General features: G+C 37.5%; 3 protein-coding genes across 3 annotated transcripts; all 3 read right to left on the reverse strand.

Annotated features, from left to right (window-relative positions):
• Positions 1 to 949: 949 nt before the first annotated feature.
• LOC121729035 (testis-specific serine/threonine-protein kinase 1-like) lies at positions 950 to 1977 on the reverse strand. The gene is made up of 2 exons (XM_042117422.1): positions 1387 to 1977; positions 950 to 1114 (listed from the first exon to the last, which is right to left on the reverse strand). Exons 1-2 carry the CDS (start codon positions 1975 to 1977, stop codon positions 950 to 952), a joined length of 756 nt encoding a protein of 251 aa, XP_041973356.1.
• Positions 1935 to 6831, reverse strand: LOC121728584 (testis-specific serine/threonine-protein kinase 1-like). The gene is made up of 7 exons (XM_042116754.1): positions 6572 to 6831; positions 5546 to 6314; positions 5280 to 5413; positions 4905 to 5016; positions 2706 to 3485; positions 2430 to 2583; positions 1935 to 1995 (listed from the first exon to the last, which is right to left on the reverse strand). The coding sequence occupies exons 1-6, from the start codon at positions 6665 to 6667 to the stop codon at positions 2465 to 2467; spliced, it is 2010 nt and encodes a 669-aa protein (XP_041972688.1). The 5' UTR covers positions 6668 to 6831; the 3' UTR covers positions 1935 to 1995; positions 2430 to 2464.
• A 1893-nt stretch (positions 6832 to 8724) lies between these two features.
• Positions 8725 to 23178, reverse strand: LOC121728583 (ER degradation-enhancing alpha-mannosidase-like protein 2). Its single transcript, XM_042116753.1, has 9 exons — positions 22977 to 23178; positions 15852 to 15954; positions 15191 to 15490; positions 14665 to 14908; positions 14262 to 14412; positions 14001 to 14180; positions 12722 to 12978; positions 11470 to 11714; positions 8725 to 9778 (listed from the first exon to the last, which is right to left on the reverse strand). Exons 2-9 carry the CDS (start codon positions 15950 to 15952, stop codon positions 9157 to 9159), a joined length of 2100 nt encoding a protein of 699 aa, XP_041972687.1. The 5' UTR covers positions 15953 to 15954; positions 22977 to 23178; the 3' UTR covers positions 8725 to 9156.
• Positions 23179 to 24420: the final 1242 nt, after the last annotated feature.

The raw sequence follows: 24420 nt of genomic DNA on the forward strand, positions 1-24420 counted from the left end.
TTTTGTCTACTCTGGTACCGTATTACATTATGTGAGTAAATTGAGCGCCATTTTCAAATTATAATTTTTTATCCCTTTTTTAAGTAAACTGCTTTTTAAGCATGATTGTTGACAAGACGTGTAATTAATAAAGTATCTAAAACGACTGTTGTGATTAATGTTAACAAATATTTAATGTACCTTTTATATGAAGTCGGTAACGATCCTGTCTCGTCTATTTTACACAAACTCTAGTTCTACAAAATGTATTCATCAAAATAAACGTATTATATTTTAAAATGTTTAGATAGACCCCCGTCTTCCACGACCTTTTAATACCTAGACTGATAAGTGTTCTGCGTACAACCCAAAAACACAAGTGTTTATACAACATTATATTAATTAATTTTACAATAACTTAAAATACATAAATATAAATGTATAAAATTAATAAACACTGATTCAAAATTTTTGTGTTATTTATTCCTCGTTTATTACCTGATGTGATATTGACTGGGTAGTTACTGCTTTTAATACTTTTAAACTTTCTGAAATGGAGAAGAGAAGTCATGAAATTTTGTAAAGCTACTGGAAAATGTTTAGGCTACCTGTTTCAATGTTGGAACTGCAATCTAGTCTTTAATTAATAGAATTTGTAATACCTTTTGCTCTACTTTTTCGTCGAAGTTCTGCCAATCTTTCAGATTCTAAAATGTCGTCCTTCGCTCCCGATCTCCTCTTCATTTCTTCTTCAGCCTCTTTTAATAACGTTTCCTCCAAAAAACTTAGTTCTATAAAGTTTAAATAACTTTTTAGTTGTTTAGTATTTAATATATCACAATATGTTGCTTGTAAGATTTTCGTATTATACAAAATTCAGTTTCAGTCAAAAACAAAGGATAGCGCAGAGCGCTAAAACGCTTTTAAGTCTACGATATATCGTATCGCGAGCTGTAAAAACTCTGAGGAACTAACTGGTGAGTCTTGCGTCCATGGCGATCCATGGTCCTTCGAGCACGGCGGCGGCGCTGGGGCGCAGCCGCGGCTCGGGCTCCAGTAGGTCAGTCACCTGCTTCCGGCACTCCATAGACAACTGATTCACAATGCCTGACCGAAACCGCCACTTGCGCATGACCTTCAAATTATAATTTATAGTGTAATCGAAATTAAGGTCTTAACTGTTGATGCATCCTCAGACTACTAAGGGGTTACTACGTATGATGCATCTAATGAACGAAAAGTATGTTTCCTAACTTTTCTATTGATAATCGTATTGCACAATACGGACGAAATATCTGTAGATCTGATTTTTGATGAAGGCATTACGGAGCAGCCGTTTTATCTCTCAATCTAGCAGAGTCTATAGTCTATACAGGTATTTTGTTCAAGTAAGTCAAATGGTCGTACCTGTTTCTCGCGAAGTTTCTTTACCGAGGTTTCGTTGAACGGCAGCGCCTTGTTCAGCATCGTGTACATAATGATACCCACGGACCACATGTCGGACAGCTTCGGGTAGTACGGGGTGCCCTTTAGGACCTCAGGAGCCGCGTACGACAACGAGCCGCAGTACGTGTCGCTCGCGATATCGCGGCTCCGCTGTCGCACGACCCGCGCGAACCCGAAGTCCGTCAGTTTGACGTTATAGTTGGCGGTTATCAGTATGTTTTCGCACTTCAAATCCCTGTGCGCGATATTGAGGGTGTGGATGTAATTGACTCCGGACACGATCTGGCGCATCCAGAATCTGCTCTGCGTTTCGGACACGGCGCCGTTCTGTGTCAGAAAGTCGAGGAGGTCCCCGTTCTCGGCGAACCGGAGGAATATGAAGTACTTGGCGCGGCGCTGGAAGATGTTGGAGACGTGGATGATGTGGGGATGGTTGACCCTGATGAGGATGTCCAGCTCGCGCGGGAGGAACTTGGTCAGGTACTCGCGCGGAGCCTGCGCCGTGTCGATCACCTTGCACGCCACTACGTTATGCCGGCCGTCCTCCTCCATATGAACTGACTTGAACACCTAAAACACATTTATTCGCCTCGCGTATTTGCATCTGCCAAAACAGGAGGAATATAATTTATTTAAAAAATACTTTGGCATAGGATCCCTGGCCTAATATTGTTTTCAGTAAAAATCCTCTGTCCTCCAAAACTCGGTAGTCTGATTCGGTTAAAGTGAGATTCAGCTTCGTCATTTATTTTCTTTTAAACCCAATCATGCGACCGGACATAAAATTTTAGCATGGTTGTTCGGTAAAGCGTCAATGATCTGGTCAATTTTTATAAAATAATCATTGTAAATTCACAAAATTACCATTTTCCATGACATCATCGAAAACAAATATCAAGTGTGTCAACGGTTATCACCAATGACATACCTATTTGACATACGACATCAAACAGCCAAGAGCCCAAGAATCAAGATCAATTATGCAAAAAAAAAAGTTTTTGGACCTGCCGTAGCCGTTCCTTCCATTTCTTCCGGCTGTTCACAGTTTAGACCCAATATTCGCTTCGATAGTTTGCTGAACTTTTAGTGCTTTTCTTATAAAATTCGCCTTTTCCTGCCGAGCTTTGTTATAAGCGATCGTTTCGTTGAGGTTCCATTCTACAAACAATTTATATGCGTTTTACACGTCGCTACATTTAAATCTTAACTACAGTACGATAAAACTTTTCCTATGGAATAAACGATTTCAGCTCAGTACGAAAAGCTTAAAGTTTCTAGACCTACTAATCTCGGATCCATGAGAATCCATTTGCTGCGAGCCACCTCCTCCGCCGTGATCCTCAACCTGGGGTTCGGTTCCAGCATCAGAGTGACCATCCTCTTACACCGGTTCGATATGGTAAATTCAAAGTAAGGGTTGAACTTCCAATTTCGGTCGATCTGAGCCCGCAGGATCGCTCGCACGCGCTGACCGTCGAAGGGCATTGCCTGATTGAGCATCACGTACAGGACGACTCCCAGAGACCAAACGTCCGTTGGCTTGGGGCAGTAGGGCTCCCCCTGCAGGATCTCCGGGGCGGTGTAGGAGACGGACCCGCAGAAGGTGTCGCTGTAAACGGGGTTCGAGTCACCATCGACGCACGACCTCGAGAAACTGAAGTCGGTCAGCTTCGCGTTGTAGTTGGCCGAGAGGAGGACGTTCTCGCACTTTATATCCCGGTGGGCCACCTCCAGCTCGTGCAGGTACTGGACGGCGAGCGCCAGCTGCCTGGTCCACACCCGGGCCTGCTGCTCGGGGACGGCTCCGTGCCGGACGATGTAGTCCAGCAGATCCCCTCGTTCCATGTACCGCATGAATATGAAGTACTTTTTGTTCCTCTCGAATATGCTGTGGGCGGGGACGAGGTGTGGATGGCTCAGCTTAGTGAGCAAGTTGATCTCCCGCGGCAGAAACTTTTCGACGAAATCACTGGGCGCTACATTGGTGTCGATCACCTTGCACGCTAGAACTTTTGCTTTATTACGCTTGAAAGAGTTTTTGTATTCTGCCAAATACACCTACAAAAATATTTTAGTACTTTTGTACTCATATAAAATCATTAAAGCAGTGTTTTAATTTTTAAATTATATTTTTTTTTTTTTTTTTTAAATACTTTATTCACTTTATTACAATTGTTTTACAGTATACATTAATACGCCAAACTGAACAAGCAGTTTGTAGGCGTTCCGCTCAAACACAAAAAATTACATGCAATTGTAATACAATAATTACACAAAATATAATACTAACAAGTAACATAATTATGAACTAACTAAAAAGTGTGTGTTTGTGTGTGTGTGTTTGTGCGTGTGTGTGCGTGTGTCTGTGTGTGTGTGTGTGTGTGTGTTTGCGTGTGTGTGTCGGTATTTGTGTGTGAGAATGAGACTACATTTTTTTTATTACATTTTCTTAGTATATCCAAGCATTTCTTTGAGTTTTTGTTTTAATTTCTTTTTACACTTTATTTTCTTTTCCTCTCTTAATAACTTAAACTTATTACATAACTTAGGCACTATATACTTCCTAGTTCTTTCCCCATAATAATTATTTACTTTTATTTGCTCTAATTTTCCTTTTTTCGACTCTCTAACACTATATTTATGCTTTATCTTTATTTTAAATTTATCACTATAATATGTTTCTATCGCAATTAAATATTTCACTTTTTCACTTACTGGTATAATTTCACATTCCTGGAATAGCTTACAATAGTCGTCTTTGTATTTATTTTTTGTTCTTTTATCTACCATTATTTTTAAAAACCTTATTTGTATATTTTTAATTTGCTCTATATACGTTTTAAACGTTAACCCATAGCAATTTAATCCATAATTAATGACAGACTCCACCAGAGCATAGTAAACCATAAGCAGAGTACGTTTATCTAATATTCTTTTTAAAAGATAAAATTTACTGAGTACTGATCTCAATCTGTTACATACTAATTCAATATGCGGCTTCCAAGTAAAGGTTTTATCTATAATCAGACCCAAATATTTTATATTATTTACCACTTCCAATTCGTTACAATGACAGTTATTTTTTGATGTAAACAGTTATATATGTGTCCCACTATGCGTACATTTGCTCCTGCTGATCGATTGTAGGGTGAGCATATATGCATAACTTTAGTCTTACTGGCGTTAAGTATTATCCCATTGTCGTGGGCCCATTTTGTTATTTTATCAAAATCACTTTGCAATTGACTTTCCATCAGTTGCAAGTTTTTACCTACTACTACCAAGCATGTATCATCAGCATACATGTATAACCTACTATATTCTACTACATTAGGCATGCTATTTACATGCATTGTATACCCAGAAGGACCATATACAGAACCAGTGGGCACCCCCAACGTTATGTCCGCATCTGCGCCCGTTGTATCATCGACAACGGTGCAGAGCGTCCTGTTCTTCAAGTAGCTCTTCAAGTAGCTTGGAATATGATCCCTCGTTAATCTTCTTGATGATCTTATAGCCTCGCGACCACAGCGTTGATTGTTCAGATTCTGTTAATTTTAACACATTTTTTTCCTGCGAATTTAATATCTTTAAGAATGGATACTAGGATCTGTTTTAAATTGTGTAAAATAATAATTTTACAAACTTTCTTAAGTCTCTCCATTTGGTTCCGTTAACTTTGTTTTCTTGGGATCTGTAGATTTTTTTACCATTTCAGTTACCTGGAAATGCGTACAGAATTATAATATTTTAAACAGTTTTATGTTGAATCAAAAAAATAGAAAATGATTAACATCTTGTTGCAAAACATCCACGTAGAACAGTTACCAAGATAATAATTTTAATTTTACCCTGAACGATGAATATCTTTCGTGCGTTTTCGTCGGCAAAATAGAACCTTGTTTCTTTGGTTTGCTACGCAACTGGAATTTTACTCTCTCTTCTTTAGCTTTTTTAATCGCTCGCTCTTCCACTGGGTTCAATCCTAGACGAATACAGTTTATGAGATCTTTAGTATCTACGATCAACATGCATACTTATGATACGTAGTAAAATCATTCGATTACGTGAATATTTTTAATTTTAAAAGGGTCGCAATTGAAATTTTCTTTTGCACCTTTGAGTCTACTGTCCATAGCGATCCAATCGGAGGCAAGAACCTGCGCGGCGGAGTGGCGCAGGCCGGGGTCCGGCTCGAGCGTGTTCCTCACCACCGTCCTGCACTCGGACGAGACGACGCCGGCGACTCGGGACCGGAACCGGTACTTCCTCCTCATCTGCTGCTCGTACAGCTTCCGCATCCGGGCGTTGTCGAACGGCATCGACTTGTTGAGCATCACGAAGAGGATCACGCCTAACGACCATAAATCCGTGGGCTTCGGGTGGTAGGGCTTCCCGCGGAGGATCTCCGGCGCGGCGTACGACATGGACCCGCAGTACGTCTCGCTCAGGACGCGCCTCTCGTCGTCGTCGACGCAGTACCGCGAGAACCCGAAGTCGGACAATTTGACGTTGTAGTTGGCCGTCAGGAGAACGTTCTCGCACTTGATGTCCCGGTGAGCTATCTCCAGCTCGTGGAGGTACTGCAGCGCCAGCGCCAGCTGCCGGAACCACACGCGCGCCTGGTTCTCCGACACGGCGCCCCTCTTTAAAATATAAGTCAGAAGATCGCCGTTCTCGGCGTTCCGCATGAATATGTAGTACTTCGTTTTCCTCTGATATATGCTGTGTATGTGGATGATGTGCGGGTGATTCAGGCGGACGAGAACGTCGATCTCGCGCGGCAGAAACTTCGTGACGAAGTCTCGGGGAGCCTTCGACGTTTCTATCACTTTGCAGGCCAAACTCTGCTTGTGCTCGTCCTTGTCGAATGTTGTTAAATACACCTGTTGCAAGAAACAGAAGTACGTAGTTATGAATAACCAAGGCCGGTTCTAGCACTACCAGCGCCCTGGGCGAGATTTCTGCGGCGTCCAGGGTGCTGATAGTGCTGAAAAAAATTTGGCGCCTCTTTTGTTTGCCTTCAGCGCCCCTTTTTATCCGGTGCCCTGGGCGATCGCTTTATGGTTATAACGAACAATTAGGTATTATTATTGCTAGTTATTACTTACAATAAAGCCGCTTACCCTACAGTCCACCGTACCTTAGCATAAGCACCTTCCCCGATGAGTTTGTCTAATTTGTAACCTTTGTCCTTTAGAGTATTTTCTTCGGAGTTAGTTACAGCAATTTTTGACATGATACGTTACGAAAATGGTCCACGATACATTTTGCTATGGTGGAGAATTTTATGTACGATTTCGTAGCGAACATTGGGACAAGAGAGCGAATGGGCGGCATTTTCTATTATTTTATGAATCTACATCATTTACCAGATTTTTATCAAAGGTTAGTTAAGGCCGAAAGATGTCATTTTGACAAAAAGCACAACAGATTACTTTTAATTTAAAATTTTTTGAAGTGTTATATACGCCATACACGCTACGGTTTACTAGAGAGGTCTACCTGCGTAGGTAGACCTCTCCAGTAAACCGGAACGTGTGTGGGAATAGACCTGTGAAGTTTTGTAAGCCTGCGCAGTGCGCAGTCGACCGGAGCAAAATCGAAAATAAATTCTTTCGACTGATACCTGCGCAGGCGGCCTCTCCGGTAAACCGTAGCGTGTATGGCGTACATTAACAATCGATCGTCGCATCAAAGGTACTAGTTGGAAGCCCGCTACATGAAGCGGCAGCAGACGACGTGTCGTCACGACTCGCGACACTGCTGGTTTTATCTATGCATTTCTATGAATAAGTGTCGCTATCTTCGTGTCGCTAGCTGCGGAGGGTATTTCATAGAAATACATATTACTACTTGTACTATTATCTCATCTGTGATATTACATAGAAACCAGTAGTGTCGCGACGACACATCGTCTACGGTTGTCGCGTGTCGCTCGGTTCCAACCATAAAGTTAATATACCTAGCGGAATAGAGAAACAAAGGCCTGAGCAAGAGAGATGTCACTATCAGTAACACTGCGTGGTAAGACACGTGTGATACATGACAGCAGCACTCTTTTTTTGACGTCCAGTCGGCACGTGCCGCACGTTGACAATTTAATCCCATAGAAATCATGTTCAATCATGCTTGTGTAAGTGTATACGTACACATATTTTTACACACACATATTTCGGTTTCGTTTTCCAGCTCGAGATTGTTGCTCCATTCCGCTAGGTATATTAACTTTATGGTTCCAAGTTTCCAACTGATAGAAAAACAAATAGATGATTCTTCAGTCTTTAATAACATCAATATATTTTTAATTTTCTCTTATAGGGAATGATAACAAGATATATTAATTATTATTAATAATTTACAACAGGACATAAACAGTTGCTAAAGTTACAACACACATTTTGGAATGATTTTACTGTAATACCACAAAGTTTTGGATTCAATCTAAAATATGTTAAATACTTATAGGTACACTAAGGTTCAGAAAGGTGGCACAAACCTTCATGTAAAATCTATTTTTTATGAAATTCTGTGCCTCGTTATTTCGATTATGCTATACAAATTACAAGTTCATACCACCCTAAAAGAACATTATTGTTATTAGATAGCAAAAATCTGCCTAGTGCGAGTTAAACTCGCGCACGGCACGAAGGGTTCCGTACCTCAATTGAGCTATAGGCTGAAAATTGTGTTTTTTTGTATGGGACCCCCCCCCCTAATTATTTAAGTATTTAAATTGTGTCTATGTGTTGCAATTTTTTGCTTTTTAAATTTCGTTAAATAAGTATTAATTTTATTTTGTTTTTACTATTTGTTGTTATAGCGGTAGTAGATATACACAATATGAAAGGGGTATGAAGATTTTTGTATGGAGCCTGGCCGACCTACTGTCCGCTAAATGTGTTTTTTCGCGTTCACGAATATTTTTTTCAAAGATGGATAGCTAACATCAATACAAACAAAAAATAATCTTGGACAAATCCGCGTAAGGTGTCACATTTCGAAGATTTGAGCTGCCAAAGTTGCAATATCTTAAATTGGTAAAATTTTAGCAGCTCATATCTTCGAAATGTGACTCTTTACGTGGTTTTGTCTAAGATTATTTTTTGTTTGTATTGATGTTAGCTATCCATTTTTGAAAAAAATATGAATTCGTGAACGCGAAAAACACATTTAGCGAAAGTAGGTCGGCCAAAATCTTCATACCCCTTTCAGAAATCTAGCTATAGCGGTTCTTGAGTTACAGCCTGGAGACACACAGACAGACAGACGGACAGATGGACAGAACATTGAAGTCTTAGTAATAGGGTCCCGTTGTTACCCTTTGGGTACGGAACCCTAATACCATGGCATAGGTGTGTTCGTGAGAATAAACGCCCGACGTGCACATTCTAAACGCAAATCCAAACCGATGAGCGCGTCTACGAATATTATGTTATATTTTTCTTACACTCTTTTCTTACTATTATTGTTATATTACAAAAGTCTTTTAACCCTAACTGACGATGTAGCAACATCGATTTTATACACAATTTTAAAAAAATGATAATTCACTGATCAATGTGCTTCCCGGTATTCTTTCAAACATACTCACTAAAAAAAATAATACATGAAACACAAAAAAATAACAGTAGTTCCATATGTAAAGTCGTAGCGCGTTACCTTGATTCTCTCTGTAAAAAAGTCTAGCACCCTAGATTCCTCCGATTCTAGGGTGGTAGCCTCCGGCTATCCATGCAACTGCTCCTTATAGAGGAATTCGCCGGCCAGAGATATTCGCTGCAGGAACGACGGCGCCGGAGTCAGGAGCAGACTGTATTTATCCGCATCCGGATGATCGGGATACCTTTTCTCTCTCCTTATCCGTTCTAGCAGGCGCTGGGGTTCACATTTGGTCTTGGACCGCCAGGCGTCCATGTTCAAAAAGTCCTGAATAACTTTCGGGAGCAAATTGATGGACTCCTTCACTTGTCTGGCGCTCGGAGGCATGAAGTCTTGTTGGGATACGATCAAGTCGTCTACGTCTACTCGCTTATTGCTTTCTTCCACTCCTTTTTCCTTCTCTGTATCATCGCTCGCGTTGTAATAGCTGCTTAATTCTTCTTTTATATCGCTGCTGAATTTATCCTCTTCGCCCCTTTCGGTTCCGTCGATGTTCAAGTAGCTCGTCGTAGATTCCGTCCTAATCTGGGAGGCACTCTCGTGTTTTTCTATCTTTTCCATTAAATGTTCTCTAAAATCTTTCTTAGCCGTAGTTTTGTTATCGTTCTCTGCGTCGAGCGTCTGTAAATGTATGTTGTCCTCCTCCTCCAATATTTCGTAAATTCTGTGTACTTCGCTTATGTTGACTCTGGAAACATAATATTTGAAGTTTTCGTGAATAAGGTTGTTTGATAAACCAATTCCTAGATTTTTACTCCCTACTTATTAGTAAAGGTGTATTTTTATAAAAATTTAAAATATTTAGACTGTGTACAACTATTTGAGATCCACTGTGTGAAATACAGCCCCAGTCCTTATTATAGTCCATTGAATGAATCGCTCAAAAGGGGGTCTAGAGTGCGTGAGCGGGATCGTGAGATTTTTTTTGTGTACAGAGTAACTAGTTCATAAACATACTAAAAGTCCTGGACACTAGGGGTACTGGCGGAGTGGGGGGAGGGGGGGAAAGGGCCCATTTTTGTGTTTTTCACTTATATCTGAAAATTGGTGCGTTTTAGAGAAAAACTTTCAAAGAGTAGATAAAAGACCATAAAATTATCTACAAATAATACCTCGAATGTTTTATAAAATTTCTTACCGTTTTCGAGTTACACCTTTTCGAAAAGTAGGGGTAAAATGTGGAAAATGCCCATTTTTGTGTTTTTCAGTCATATCTCAAAATTGGTGCATTCTAGAGAAAAACTTTAAAAGAATAGTTAAAAGACCATTAAATTATCTACAAATTGCATCTAAAACATTTTAAAACTCAAAAACGGTAGGATATTTTTAAAATGTTTTAGATGCAATTTGTAGATAATTTAATGGTCTTTTAACTATTCTTTTAAAGTTTTTCTCTAGAATGCACCAATTTTGAGATATGACTGAAAAACACAAAAATGGTCATTTTCCACATTTTACCCCTACTTTTCGAAAAGGTGTAACTCGAAAACGGTAAGAAATTTTATAAAACATTCGAGGTATTATTTGTAGATAATTTTATGGTCTTTTATCTACTCTTTGAAAGTTTTTCTCTAGAACGCACCAATTTTCAGATATAAGTGAAAAACACAAAAATGGGCCCTTTCCCCCCCTCCCCCCACTCCGCCAGTACCCCTAGTGTCCAGGACTTTTAGTATGTTTATGAACTAGTTACTCTGTACACGTTTCCAAAAAAAAATCTTACGATCCCGCTCACGCACTCTAGAATTGCTTTATTCGATGGACTAATTATGTAACTTTGATCAACATGAAAGTGCAGCCGCCAATTTTTCGTTCGATCGTTAAGTGTTAGGGAAGGTAAAATCGGGAGGAAGTAATGCTGAGTTTTTACGTACTCTATGGAAAGTTTTTTTGTGACACAAATGTAAATTGTAAATATTAGGTAACCCATCAATCCCCAAGCGGCAGCCGGCTGCCGCACAACAATTTAAAATCTATTGTGTCTGCGATCCCCACAATGGAGGTTTTAATGTTTTTTTATGTGAAACATTAACACCTCCATCTATCAATGCATCATATGAGTAGTCAAAACGGCCATGTTTGGGGCTATAATACAAACCACATTGTGTATTATTTACAGAGATAAGTTTCAACGCTACGATAGTGTAGAAGTAAAAATTCGCTACCATTTTAGCACCTAGAGTAGCTTAGACACTACTAAACGTAGAAGTGTCTACACTACCAACGCAATAATTCAGCGCCATATCAGCAAAAGTTGGCGGCCTCACCCATGAACTTTATTGCTTACGGCCACAATTATTTTGACGCTGAAATTTTACAACTTTTAAAATTGTATTTTAAAATGTGCTAAACAATATGCTATGCTAAACAAGCACTCACCCTTTGCTCGCCTCGTGGCAGCAGAACAGCATACTGGGGTCGATAGGATGGGCTTCTGTGTTGAACACATAGCCCCCAACGTCCACCACACACTCGCCGTTCGGAGTGTTGACTATCCTGCCCAGAATACCGGGGTTGTGTATAAAGTTGTCGGGATCGAACAACAGATACAGATATTTCGTTGTCTCCGCCAAAAAGAACGACTCCATTCGATCTTCTTTTCGATGGTCGCGAACGTCTTTAATCTGGAAAATCGACCAAATTTTATTTTAATTATATGTTGTTTTTTTGCCTCTTGACTTGATTTTGTGCATATTTCGGCCATTTTTCATGCACATTTGCATGATGCATGCATATTTTGGCTCTTTGATAATGCTTATAATCCGATGTATAATTAATCTATACATATAATATAATTACTAAGACAAGACATTATAAAAATATTGTTTTTATTTTTTTAAAGTGTCATGTAAATTACTGATAAATCTAAGATTAACTGATTTGACGATTTCTGTATAAAATACTAGCTTTTGTCCGCGGCTTCGGTCGCGTTAAGAAGTATTATTATTATATAATAAGGTATCAAAGTACCTATATTAATACTTATAGATCTAAACTTCCCTCCCACACGCGCACCCCCGCCCTGGTGACGCCCAGTTCACAACAGGCCATGCAGCAAAAATCGTAATATTTTAATTTCGCCATAACTTCAAAACCAAACATCCAATTTTAATCATTCAACGACCAAATATTATCTACATAAACTGTACTTAGTGATGAAATAATTTATTAAGGTTTGGACGATAAGGAATAATAGCATGAATTAAATAAACGCGTTTAAATTTAGTCCAAAAAAATATACAAGATTTTTAAATAATTTAATTGGTTGTTGTGCCTCACTCGACATAGATAGGTATAGTGTGTCACGGACTTTTGTGTAGATATTTATAAGATCTACAATTGATTAAAACATTTAATTGTTCTATCTTTTATAACTTTTCTGGTTGATCTTTTACACCTTGTGTCAGAAAAACCCAAATATCTTACGGAACCCTATTTTTTCCAAAATAAAATTTAGCCTTTGTTACTCGTGGATAATGTAGCTTTCGAATAGTGAAAGAATTTTTAAAATCGGTCCAGTAGTTTTTGAGCCTATTCATTACAATTAAACAAACAAAGTTTCAAAGTTTTCCTCTTATAATATTAGTGTAGATTAAGAATGATTTATTCTATTCTGAACAAGTAAATCTACCGTAGCATATCCGCATGGCGTCCAAGCGCTATGTTGTATACTCCTCAATATATCTTCACCCATTTGCAACAATATGGGGTCTCTCGTATCACGATACAGGTACATGATAGATTCAATCAACTCCGGTCGCAGTGGATAACTCTCTCTAGAGGTAGACGCCTCCCCTGTACCAAGGTGGTAAACTTCAGGTGTGAATCCGTATTGCTTCCAAACGCTGTGGTAGTTATGTATTAACCTCATAGCAGTGTCGCTCTCACCTGTAAAATATATTTTAAAATATATAAAACTACATTACTAACATTTACAAATTCATCAAACAATGTTAGATTTATAAAAAAATATTTATTTTATTGTTATTAAAAATTGTTTTTAAAAAGTGGTATACTTTTTTTTATGAAATAAGGGGGCAAACGAACAAACGGGTCGCCTGATGGAAAGCAACTACCGTCACCCAATGGACACTCGCAACATCAGAAGAGCTGCAGATGCGTTGCCGGCCTTTTAAAAGGGAATACGCTCTTTTCTTGAAGGTTTGCAAGTCGTATAGGTCCGGAAATATTGGCCGGGTTGAATTGGACCAAGATACGTCTACCCCATTCAGAGACCTTCTCCAATGAATTCTTCACCTTAGACACAAGTTCGTTTCGACTCTTAATGACATTTAGCCGAGAAATATTAGGGGAGCCGGTATATACAGCATCACCTGTACGGAATGACTAACGGCATTTATAGCAATGAATGCCGTTGGTCTGTAACATGTCATTGATATGCAGTATGAATAGGGTAGGCGATAGCACACAGCCCTGAGGACACCAGCATCAACATACTCAGTTTCCGAGCATTTGCCGTCAACTACGACCTTTATGCTTCTGTCTGCTAAGAAACTTGTGACCCACTTGCATAATTTCTCGGGCAGCCTGTATGATGGTAGTTTTGATAGCAGGGCTTTATGCCAAACCCGATCAAAGGCCTTCGCAATGTCCAAACTAACAGCCAATGCCTCTCCCTTCGACTCAATTGAAAAACTTTAACCATAAGGCTGGAAATTAGCATATATCTACCAATAGCGCGTTAGTGTCTGATCACGATCTACCGATCTATAAAACCATGTTTAAACAGTGACCGAATAGTGCCCGTGTGGGCATCAGTTTACTTCTAGAAGTCAAAGATACCTAAAAAGGCGCCTAAAAATCGAACACCTTCTCTTCGATTTTCATCAGGAGTTCTAACAACTGCGGCCTATGCTTATATTTGAAGCTTTATATTTAGGTGCACGTACCAATCAGGCTAAGTACTCCAGGCCAGTAGGACTCCAGCGACTGGAATATGGGCAGTGTGAGTTGGCCACGTAACATGGTCGCCCAAACATACCAGTCGTCCTTCTTCAGGTACTTATCTATTACTTTTCTCGACTCCATAAACATTGACATTAATTCTGGCCTCTCTAGAAGTATAGCTCCTGAAATTTTATTTAATAAAATAAATGAATATGTGACATTTTAAACTCTGTAATGATCTGATGGACACTAAAAAAAGTTACCTTTGACTAAGTATTCAAAATAGGAATCCACTCCACCACCTATGCCAGAGTCATGTGCGGTCCAGCGACCGGTCATAACATCAATGTGATTTCCAACCAAGCCTATTGGCGACCGATGATGATATAAAGCCTTTAAAGCATTGTAAGCTACCTGAAAACCATTACACATTTTACTTATTTATTTAGGTAGTAACAAAATATAATATGGGTTATTACCTCTACCCTTTTAAAATATAATAATATATTAGTAACAGACATAATGGTTAACCATTATGTCTGTTACAATAAGATAGGAGTTGTTGAAATTAAAAATGATAACAAAAAATGGGTACCAAATTTTTGGTGTAAATTTTGCTGGGCTAAAAACTTTAAATTACTCAATATACAATCACAAACAAATTACTTCTTCATACAAGGGATCTCCTGTAAGTCTGCTTAGAGTGCCAAACTCTACAATAAAGGTGCCAACACCAGCTGTACAAGTGACGCTAGTCTCTCCGGGTGGCACGCCAGATTTTAGATTGATTGTTCCATACGGCATGCCAGTTGTAGTGTCAAAAGCTGATATGAGTCTTTGAGCAACATCCTCTGCTAACCGTAATAGAGGGCCATTACATGGCCAGCCAGGTTCTAACTTCATACCTGACCTGAAAATGTAATGAAAATTAAACCCACCAACAAAATATGTAATAAGAAGTGCTTAATACACTTACTGTCAATAACATTATAATATCAGTAGCTAACCGTTAATAATGTTTTTATAGTTCAACATCACAACAATAATACTATACTGCCGCTACTGTCATGTTTCACCCAGTACAATATAATATAATATATATATTTTTTATATTACATGATACAACTTAAATTTTTTTGAATATGCAACGTTGAAGGAATTGTAATGTGTGCCTGTACATGCACATACTCACTTGTAAGACAAAAGATGAGCACTAAGCAAACCTCCAACAATCCTTATGTTAGTTTCAAACACAGATACATTGATATCAGTATCAAAATTTTTTTGTTTTTGGAGTACAATGTCTACGACGCGATTGAACTCTGTGTAATTGCCCATAATGACTAGCATGTCTAATGCGTCTATGAGTGTTAGGGAGTAGCTCCCCCATGTGTCTACACCGTCACAACTAAGAGGTCGTAGCTCGTCATATGGGTATGCATACTGCAAGTAGCTGTCGTAAGCATGCTGGAACATATCCCTCACTTCTTCTCTGAAATAATAGGGAATAAAGCAAATTATATGTCCCTCGAAGATTTTCATACAGTTGAAATCAATTGTGTTAGTATGTATTAAAAGCCATTCATTTCTTACATGGTCTTTTTTTATGAAATAAGGCTGCAGGTGCGTTGCCGGCCTTTTAAGTGGGAATAGGATTACAGGGTAGGGGAGGTAAGGAAGAGAATAGAGAAGGGAATGGTAGGGATTTGGGCCTCCGGTAAACTCACTCGGCGAAACACAGCGCAAGCGCTGTTTTCTGTGAGCCCGTGGTATTTCTCCGGTCAAGCCGACTCATTTGTGCCGAAACATAGCTCTACCACGTAAAGCCTATACATGTAAGTAGATATACCAACCTTAATTTTATTATATCCTCTTTTTTATATTCTCGTAAACTATGACACGTTTCACAAACGCAACATAAAATTAAAACGAATGCTAAGCTTAGGTGCTTCATACCAGTGGGTCGACACTTCCATATAAAAAGCCTGACCCCCAAGCCAGTCACTAAAAACACGACTCTATCGCTTTTAAAATAAAGTCTATATTTGAATAACCGCAAGGCTTCAAGTTTGAGATGCGAATCATTACCAACATACAGAATCTTAACATTTTGTTATCTATGATTTTGTGATTACTGAAGGTTGGCAGCTTTGCAATGACTTTTTCACTTTTTGAAGTTGTTTGAAAATTGTATAAAACAAACATCTGAAAAAATTGATTTTTGCTTGAATATCAAGTGAATTGGCTATTAAATTTGTGCTTTTATGTTAAGTTTTGTTGCGTGTCACCGATTTCGTGAGTTTAATTACAGTTTCACCGACTCCTTGAAAAGTGATACCTACTTATTATTTTCGTCTGAAAATATTTCAACTAACATGGAAAGCCGCATCTGCAAGAAGTGTACGATTTGTGGAGTACGTAGACTCCCCAAATCGAGCATATTTCTTGCAAAATTTCCTCTTGACCCTGATCGGTAAGTCTTACAACTTTTGTACTCTTGCATCATAATATGACAATTGATGTTGATGGTGTGATTCGGCACTAAGGGTTTTGGCACTCATTGTGTTACTTGTATCAGTACGTATTTAAATCAGCAAAGTCTAATTAGTAATCCATCCAATTATATATTATAATATAAAACTTGTAACTTGTACCTCTTATGCTACTTTATATAGATTATAGAGGAAAGATTTTATTCCTTTCGACAAATAAGGCTCTACTAAAACTATTGGATCCATTCCAAAACTTCTTCCAGCATAAGAATGCTATATTATCCAACAGTAACATAGGCTACTGTTTTGAATCCTGTAAGAACTAAGTCTGATGACTGCTTTGAATGACTACAAACAAATTATTATAAATCTTTCAGATGTCGATTATGGGTGAAAGCATCGGGCATTGAAGATTTAGTTTATGTGCCAATTGAAAAGTTGCATCAGCTCAAGTTTATCTGTAGTGCCCACTTTACCCGTCAATGCTTTAATGCAAAAGGGAACCGGTTGCTAGCCAGTGCAGTGCCAACTGAAGGTCTCATGAGAACCCCTTTATCTGATGACCTTTTTACTGAGTTTCCTTTGCATATTAAATCATATTATGATAAAATTAATCCTGCTGGAAAACATACAGGTAAGTGACCATTGTATTTTTTTTTATTTTTAGGATTTCGTACCCAAGGGGTAAAAACAGGACCCTATTACTAAGACTTCGTTGTCTGTCCGTCAGTCTATCTCTCTGTCTCCAGGCTGTATCTCAAGAACCGCTATAGCTAGACTTCTGAAATTTTCACAGATTGTATATCTGTTGCTGCTGTAACAACAAATCCTAAAAACAAAATAAAATTAATATAACGATGGAGAGCCATGCTTCGGCACGAATGGGCCGGCTCGACCGGAGAAATACCACGTTCTCACAGAAAACCGGCGTGAAACAGCTCTTGCGCTGTGTTTCGTCGAGTGAGTGAGTTTACCGGAGGCCCAATTCCCATCCCTATCCTCCCCTATTCCCTTCCCTTCCCATCCCTACTCTTCCCTATTACCCTATTCCCTCTTAAAAGGCCGGGAACGCACCTGCAGCTTTTCTGATGCTGCGAGTGTCCATGGGCGATGGAAGTTGATTTCCATCAGGTGACCCGTTTGCTCGTTTGCCCCCTTATTTCATAAAAAAAATATGTAAGAGGAGCTCCCATACAACAGACATGATTTTTTGGCTATTTTGCTCTATATAAGTAATGGCAACAGTTAGGCACCTGAAATTTTTACTAAGGCCTGAATTATATGTGTACGTTAATTAATAATAACATTAAAATAAAATATACATTTAAGGGAGGCTCCCATAAAAAAAAACTAAATATTTGGCCTATTTTGCTCTATAACAGTACGGAACCCTTGGTGCGTGAGCTCAACTCGCACTTGATGGATTATTATGTATGAAGTCAGTCAACCTAGGCAGATGTTAGAAAAACTTTTCTACTTTTGATTTTTTCTAATTTCTAGTAGGATAGTAAACATCTTAAACCTTATGCATTTTTTCCAGATAAACTTATGTCTACTACCGAAAAGATAAACATGAATATGGCAATTGAAGCAAGCACTGAAATAAATGAGACAGAGGCACATATTTATCAAGGTAGACATTTCTTTTTTTAGTGTTCCGCACCCAAAGGGTAAAAACGTGACCCTATTACTACTGAGACTTCGATGTCTGTCTGTCTCTCCAGGCTGTATCTCAATAACCGCTTTAGCTAAACTTCTGAAATTTTCACAGATTATGTTTTTCTTTAATTGCCGCTATAACAACAAATACTAAAAAATATAAAATAAAATAAATATTTAACGGGGGCGCCCATACAACAAACGTGTTTTTTTTTTGCCTTTCTTGCTCGATATCAGTAATGGTAACATGTAGACACTTGAAATTTTCACAAAATCTTCAATTATATGTGTTCTTTAACAATTAATAATACAGTAAAAATAAAATAAATATTTAAGGGGGACTTCCATACAAAAAAAAAACAATTTTTGGCCTATTTTTGATCTATGACGCGACGGTACGGAACCCTTCGTGCGCGAGTCCGACTCGCACTTGGCTAAATTTATTTTTCTGTTTTATGGAGTAGCTGTGGAAATTATCATAAAGTTAAGTAAAAATGATTTTAATTTTCAGGTGGACCAGTGCTTACTAATGTCCATAAAACATATGGTACTGATAATTTTGTACCAATACCTTCAACCTCGAAAACTCCTACACACTTGACATATAAAAGAAAAAAAGGAGGTAAGAAATACTACTATTTATACTTCATTGCAGCCCGTTCACCGTCAATGATAAAACATTGTCGTTTTTTTCGAATGCTTCTTTGCTGCTGCTGTAACCTTAGCACGGCCACTAGTAGAAATGCGAAAGTATGGACAAACTGTGGAAATAAACTTAAGGTAGCGTTCCGATCTTTTTTCATTCCCAAAAATTCAATTAAAATGCCACTTTATGACAGACTATAGGACTATTTGAATTTTTAGGACTAAAAATTCAAATAATATCCTACTCTATGACATATACTATAGTCTGTCATAAAGTGGCATTTTAATTGAATTTTTGTCGGTCGCGATTGGCCGCGGTAAAGATCGGAACGGCACCTTTAGTTTATGTCCACAGTTTGTCCATAGTCTCGCATTTCTACTGGTGGCCGAGCTAAGGCTACTGGTTTGTTTTTGTGTTTCCTTGCAATGTAACATTAAAATTTAAAAAAGAAAGTATGTGGCACCTCAGTATTGTTCAGATGTGCAGCACTTGGCGGTGAATGGGTTAACACCCACTCAAGGTAAAATTCTGTTTTTTGTTGCCCCACACTTTAATAATATAAGAAAATGTGTGAGAAAAGTACCTGTGGAATGGTCTGTCTGTTTTGCTAGGTACAGCAAGGGAATTTTTAATCCCTATCCTTATCCGCTATCCTTATGGATTTGACCTCGACGAGGTGTAAAATAATAAAACACCGAATGACATTATAATATAATGCTGGCGACGCCTGCAACAGTCATGAGCCGGACCCAGGGAACCAAAAAGAAAAAGATGCACAAACAGAAAAATTAAATTATATTCTTACCTACTGGGTGTGACTTATAATGCTTAAACAATAAGCAATTATGTACCTAATTAATAAAAAGTAACAGAAATACCACAACAATATTAGTTCTTCTAACAAAAGTTGTTGGAAGAGTTATATTTTGTGGAACAGAAAAATGATTTATAGAAGAATTAACAAACATATTCCTATATTAACCTTTAACCTATAATTTCAGTAGAAATGTATCCTACGGCGAACGATGAAATTTCGGTTCAGAACATTGTATCACCAAAAAAATGCAAGACTGGTAAGTTTTGAATCTTTTGTTAAAAAAACATATAACTGTTATTATAAAAATTATAACTATAATGATTTTGTTTGTAAGTTCATATATATTCCAGGAACCACAATGCAGATGGGGGGTGAAGAAATTCTGGTGCAAGGCTATAAAACATCAAGGAAAAGTCGAACAAATGGTATGTATCAAATTAAAATTAACATTCTTATTACTCACAGGACAAACCTCTTTTTCATTAGAAAATCTAGGGGAAAGGAAAATGCATTGTCCATCCATACTAATATTGTAAATGTGAAAGTGTGTCTGTCTGTCTGTTACCTCTTCACGCTCAAACCGCTGAACCGATTTTGCTTTTTGGCATGAATATACTCTGAGTCCCGAGAAAGGACATATTATAGTTTTTATCCCGGAAAAATGTACGGTTCCCGCGCGATAATCTAATTTTGGCGCAACGGAGAGCGCAACGGGCGTCATCTACAGTTTCATGTACTTGATCTGTGAATGTGTATTTTTTGTTACAGATGAAATAACTTTAACAAAAAGAGAAAGGAGAATATTAAAACGTCTACAAGAATCAAAAATCACGATAAGGAGAATGGCAAAGTCCTTATTAAATTTGGATAAATTAGACTCTGATATCCTTAAATCGATTGTGGAAAATGCAGTCAAAAATTACAAAAAAGCCCCACACGGAAAACGATGGCAACCGCAAAACAAAACCTACGCTCTGTCTATTTTTAAGCGTTCTCCTAAAGCATACCGGTATTTGCAAAAAATGTTACCACTCCCAAGCACACGATCACTTCAAAGGCTTTTAAAAGAAATCCCTATGGAACCTGGCATTCATTCTAAGATTATACAGATATTAAAAGAAAAATCTGTAGAAATGGAAGATGACGAAAAATACTGTGTTTTATTGTTTGATGAGATTGCCTTGAAGAAACGACTGATCTATAATGAATCACTAGATAAGGTTGAAGGATTTGTTGACCTGGGAAATGGTGAAAGTATGGGCAGAAACAACAAAATTGCAGGACATGCCTTGGTATTCATGATACAAGGCCTGAAACAGAAATTTAAACAACCGGTAGCGCATTATTTTGTTGAAGGAACAATAGAAAGTGAAAAGTTAGCAGTATTGATAAAAAATATTGTGAGAGCCATACAAGAGGCTGGATTCAATGTTCTTTCGACTGTTTGTGACCAAGGCCCCACTAATATTGGTGCTATTAATTTATTAAGAAAATTTAATGGCCTGAGTACTGAAGCCAACTATTTTCTTATTGATGAACGAAAAGTATTCATAATTTTTGATATTCCACATCTATTTAAATCGATAAGGAACAATTTTTTCCAAGCTGGTATTATGGAGTACAAAGGGAAAAGGGCGAAATGGTGCCATTTGCAAGAAGCAGAAGAGAGGAATAGGAATTTTTTGAATTTCAAGAAAATTACATCAACAGTTGTGAACCCTACATATAAAACTAAAATGCGTGTTAAATTTGCAGCTCAAGCATTAAGCAACACGATGGCCGCGGTTTTGAAGATGATGGCATGGAGCGACCCACGTTCAGAAGAGATCAACGATACTGCCTACATTGTTGAAGAAATGGACAAACTTTTTGATTGCACAAATGGACCAAAATCGCCAGAAGATGTAAAAAAAGGGATCAGGGAAAATGTTTCAAAAAAAACAAAACACGAGGAATCTTGGAATTATTATTTAAAGTATATTCATACAATTAAATTTCTAAAGTCAGACTCTCAAATACGTTTGAGAAATGTGCGTTGCATCCAGGGTTTAGAAACTTCTTTAAAGTCATTAAAAGATATTTGGAATTTTTTACACAGAAAAGCTAGTTTCAAGTATTTAAATTTACGCCAACTTAACCAAGATTCCTTGGAAAATTTGTTTGGGAATATTAGACAGCACAGCATAACAAACAGAAATCCAACATGCAGTCATTTTAATGCTGCTTTAAAATCCAGTGTGATTTCTGGATTAACAGGGCCGCATAGTCGTGGCTCAAATTGTGAAATTGACTATAACAAACTGTTTATATCTCATGCAGAATTAACTAAAAAATCTGAGTCTGAATTAATGCTTGAAGCTACGTGTCTGAATGAGAATTCTGATAAAGAAGAGGCAGATGTTTGTTATCCTATGCTGTCGCTGCCCGAAGAACCCGAGATTGAACATGTCGAAATTTCTTTTTGCAATTTTGAGGAACAACCAATTGTATATGTTAGTGGATACTTAGCTGCAAGAGTTCTTAAAAAATTTGATTGTGAAAGTTGCAAATATTTCCTTAAAGAAGAAAATCCAGATCTAAATGAGCCATTATACAAATTTATATCATTAAAAGAATGGTGGCAAGATAAAATTTCTCTTACTTATCCAAAAAAAGAACTTTGTATTTTAGTGAGTGAAGCAAAAAATGTTTATGAAAGTACAATTTTGCCTGAGCTACATCAGCTTCATATTGCCCAATATTGTACCTTGCAATTAAGTGTCCACTGCAATATGGAATGGTTTAAGTGCAGTGTTCACTCTAACTCTGTTCATGAATATTTATTGACATTTTTGAGCAAATTATTTATAAGAAAATCTTGTAAAATATTTAATACTGAGTTCTCAAAATCCGAAATTGATGTCGCGGACAAAATTAAAAGAGCTCAACAACAAAATAAAGACCACTAAATTTGTATCTTGTGTATTTTTTAAATATGTTACACGGGTATATTATATTAAATATTTAAACATGGATTTTTGATTTTTTTGTTTGATTATCCATGTTTAAGTATTTTCTTTCTGTGTAACATTCACTTTTACCCAGAAACAAAACCCCGAGGCCCTACCTACCCCTAGGATATTATCAATAGAAAGGCCCAACACTAGTATCGATATTCGATAATAAATCTTAATTACTAGTCCACATCACTAGAACTGTCAAATTATGATCTGTCTGAAGGTTGGCAGTACTGTTTGTCGGTGATCAGAAATCTCTAGGTTGGTACTAGTTTGCAGTCTAACTGTCGATGTGTGCGTGAGCTCAACTGTTTCTATGGTAGTGCGGTCTCTTAAAACGTAGTGATTATATTCTCTTTGCTTCATACTTGACCCGGTATAAAGAAAAAAGCGAAAGAGATCATCTGATCCGAATGTTTCTCGAATGTATGAATAAACGATGAATAATCACGTGTTACAGATTGTTACAGTAAGATAAACTTAATTTAAATTTATAAGCTATGTGCTGCAATTTGCAAAATATCGATTTAAATTATAGATTTGCTAAAGATGAAAACATGAAACTTTGTGTTGAAATGGATTTTCTACTTCTTCACAGATTACTAGTATACCTATATTGTTCTTCTTGAAAAGTTGACATTAAGTTTTTCAATGTCAATTTTTTGTCAGTCAGATGACAGATTGTTTTTTTACGTTACAAGCACAGCTCTTTAAAAAAATAGTCTTGAGTCCAGAGTCCTGACTCTCACTAGTCACTCCTGCCGATTGAGCTCCTTGCCCCTTTCCACGTCTTTCTTTTCCCTTTTCTTTAAATTGTAGACGACAAAAGACAATTTTATAATATCCATTACTTATAAAGAAATAACAGGTAAACTATATAATTATATGTTGCAGTCAAAACTCTTAACCAGTCAAAAGTACTATTGACTAACAAAATGATTCAAAACTACTTTTGACTAAACAGGTTGGTCAAAAGTGATTTTGACCGAAAATTATTGGTTACTAGCGATCCGCCCCGGCTTCGCACGGGTATAAAAAATATATACTTAGCCTATGTCACTAACTGAAAGAATGATTAAAATCGATTCAGTAGGTAGTTTTGATTTTTATTCATTACTATCCGTGGCCCGCATTGGTCGGTACTGCCGCAAAAGCCTGTATTGCAATTTTATCGTGCACGGTACAGGTCCAAAAATTTTTAAATCTATAATACTTCAAAAATATTCATTTAAATCATATTATGCTGTAAAGGGCCAAATAGATCTATATTAAATCAATAATGTATTTAAATTTTAAAGTATTTAATTGGATAAGGATTAATGCCGTATTGGTTAAAATCGCTTCGAAAATTAACCATTATTTGTAGTTAAAAGTAAGTGACAAAAAATGTTATATTGGGATATCCATAAGACACATTATACCATCGCGTAGTTTTTTGTACTACAAAAAACTTCGCAATTACCTATACAATGAAAAGATTTGTATACCTTTTCATTGTATAGGTACGATACTTAGTACATTATATTTTAATAAATCTCGTAGGGTTCAGCTTGCGTTTGCAATGTAAGCGGAAATATTTACGACATCACATTAGAAACCCTAAAAATAACAGTATTTTTCCACTATTTAGTATTTAATTAATGTTTTTAATTTTTATACTTATAAACCTTTCTCTTTAATCACTCTATCTATTAACCGATTCCGTGCGGTGTAATTTTTTGCAATTTTTTGCGCCTGGCGGCGAACAAATATTTCGTAGCTCCTCTGAGGCGCCAAGCGCCAGGAACTTTGATGGCTCCTCTCGAGCGCCAC

Source organism: Aricia agestis, chromosome 7 (genome assembly GCF_905147365.1).
Source record: "Aricia agestis chromosome 7, ilAriAges1.1, whole genome shotgun sequence".
In the NCBI taxonomy this organism is placed as follows: Eukaryota; Metazoa; Arthropoda; class Insecta; order Lepidoptera; family Lycaenidae; genus Aricia; species Aricia agestis.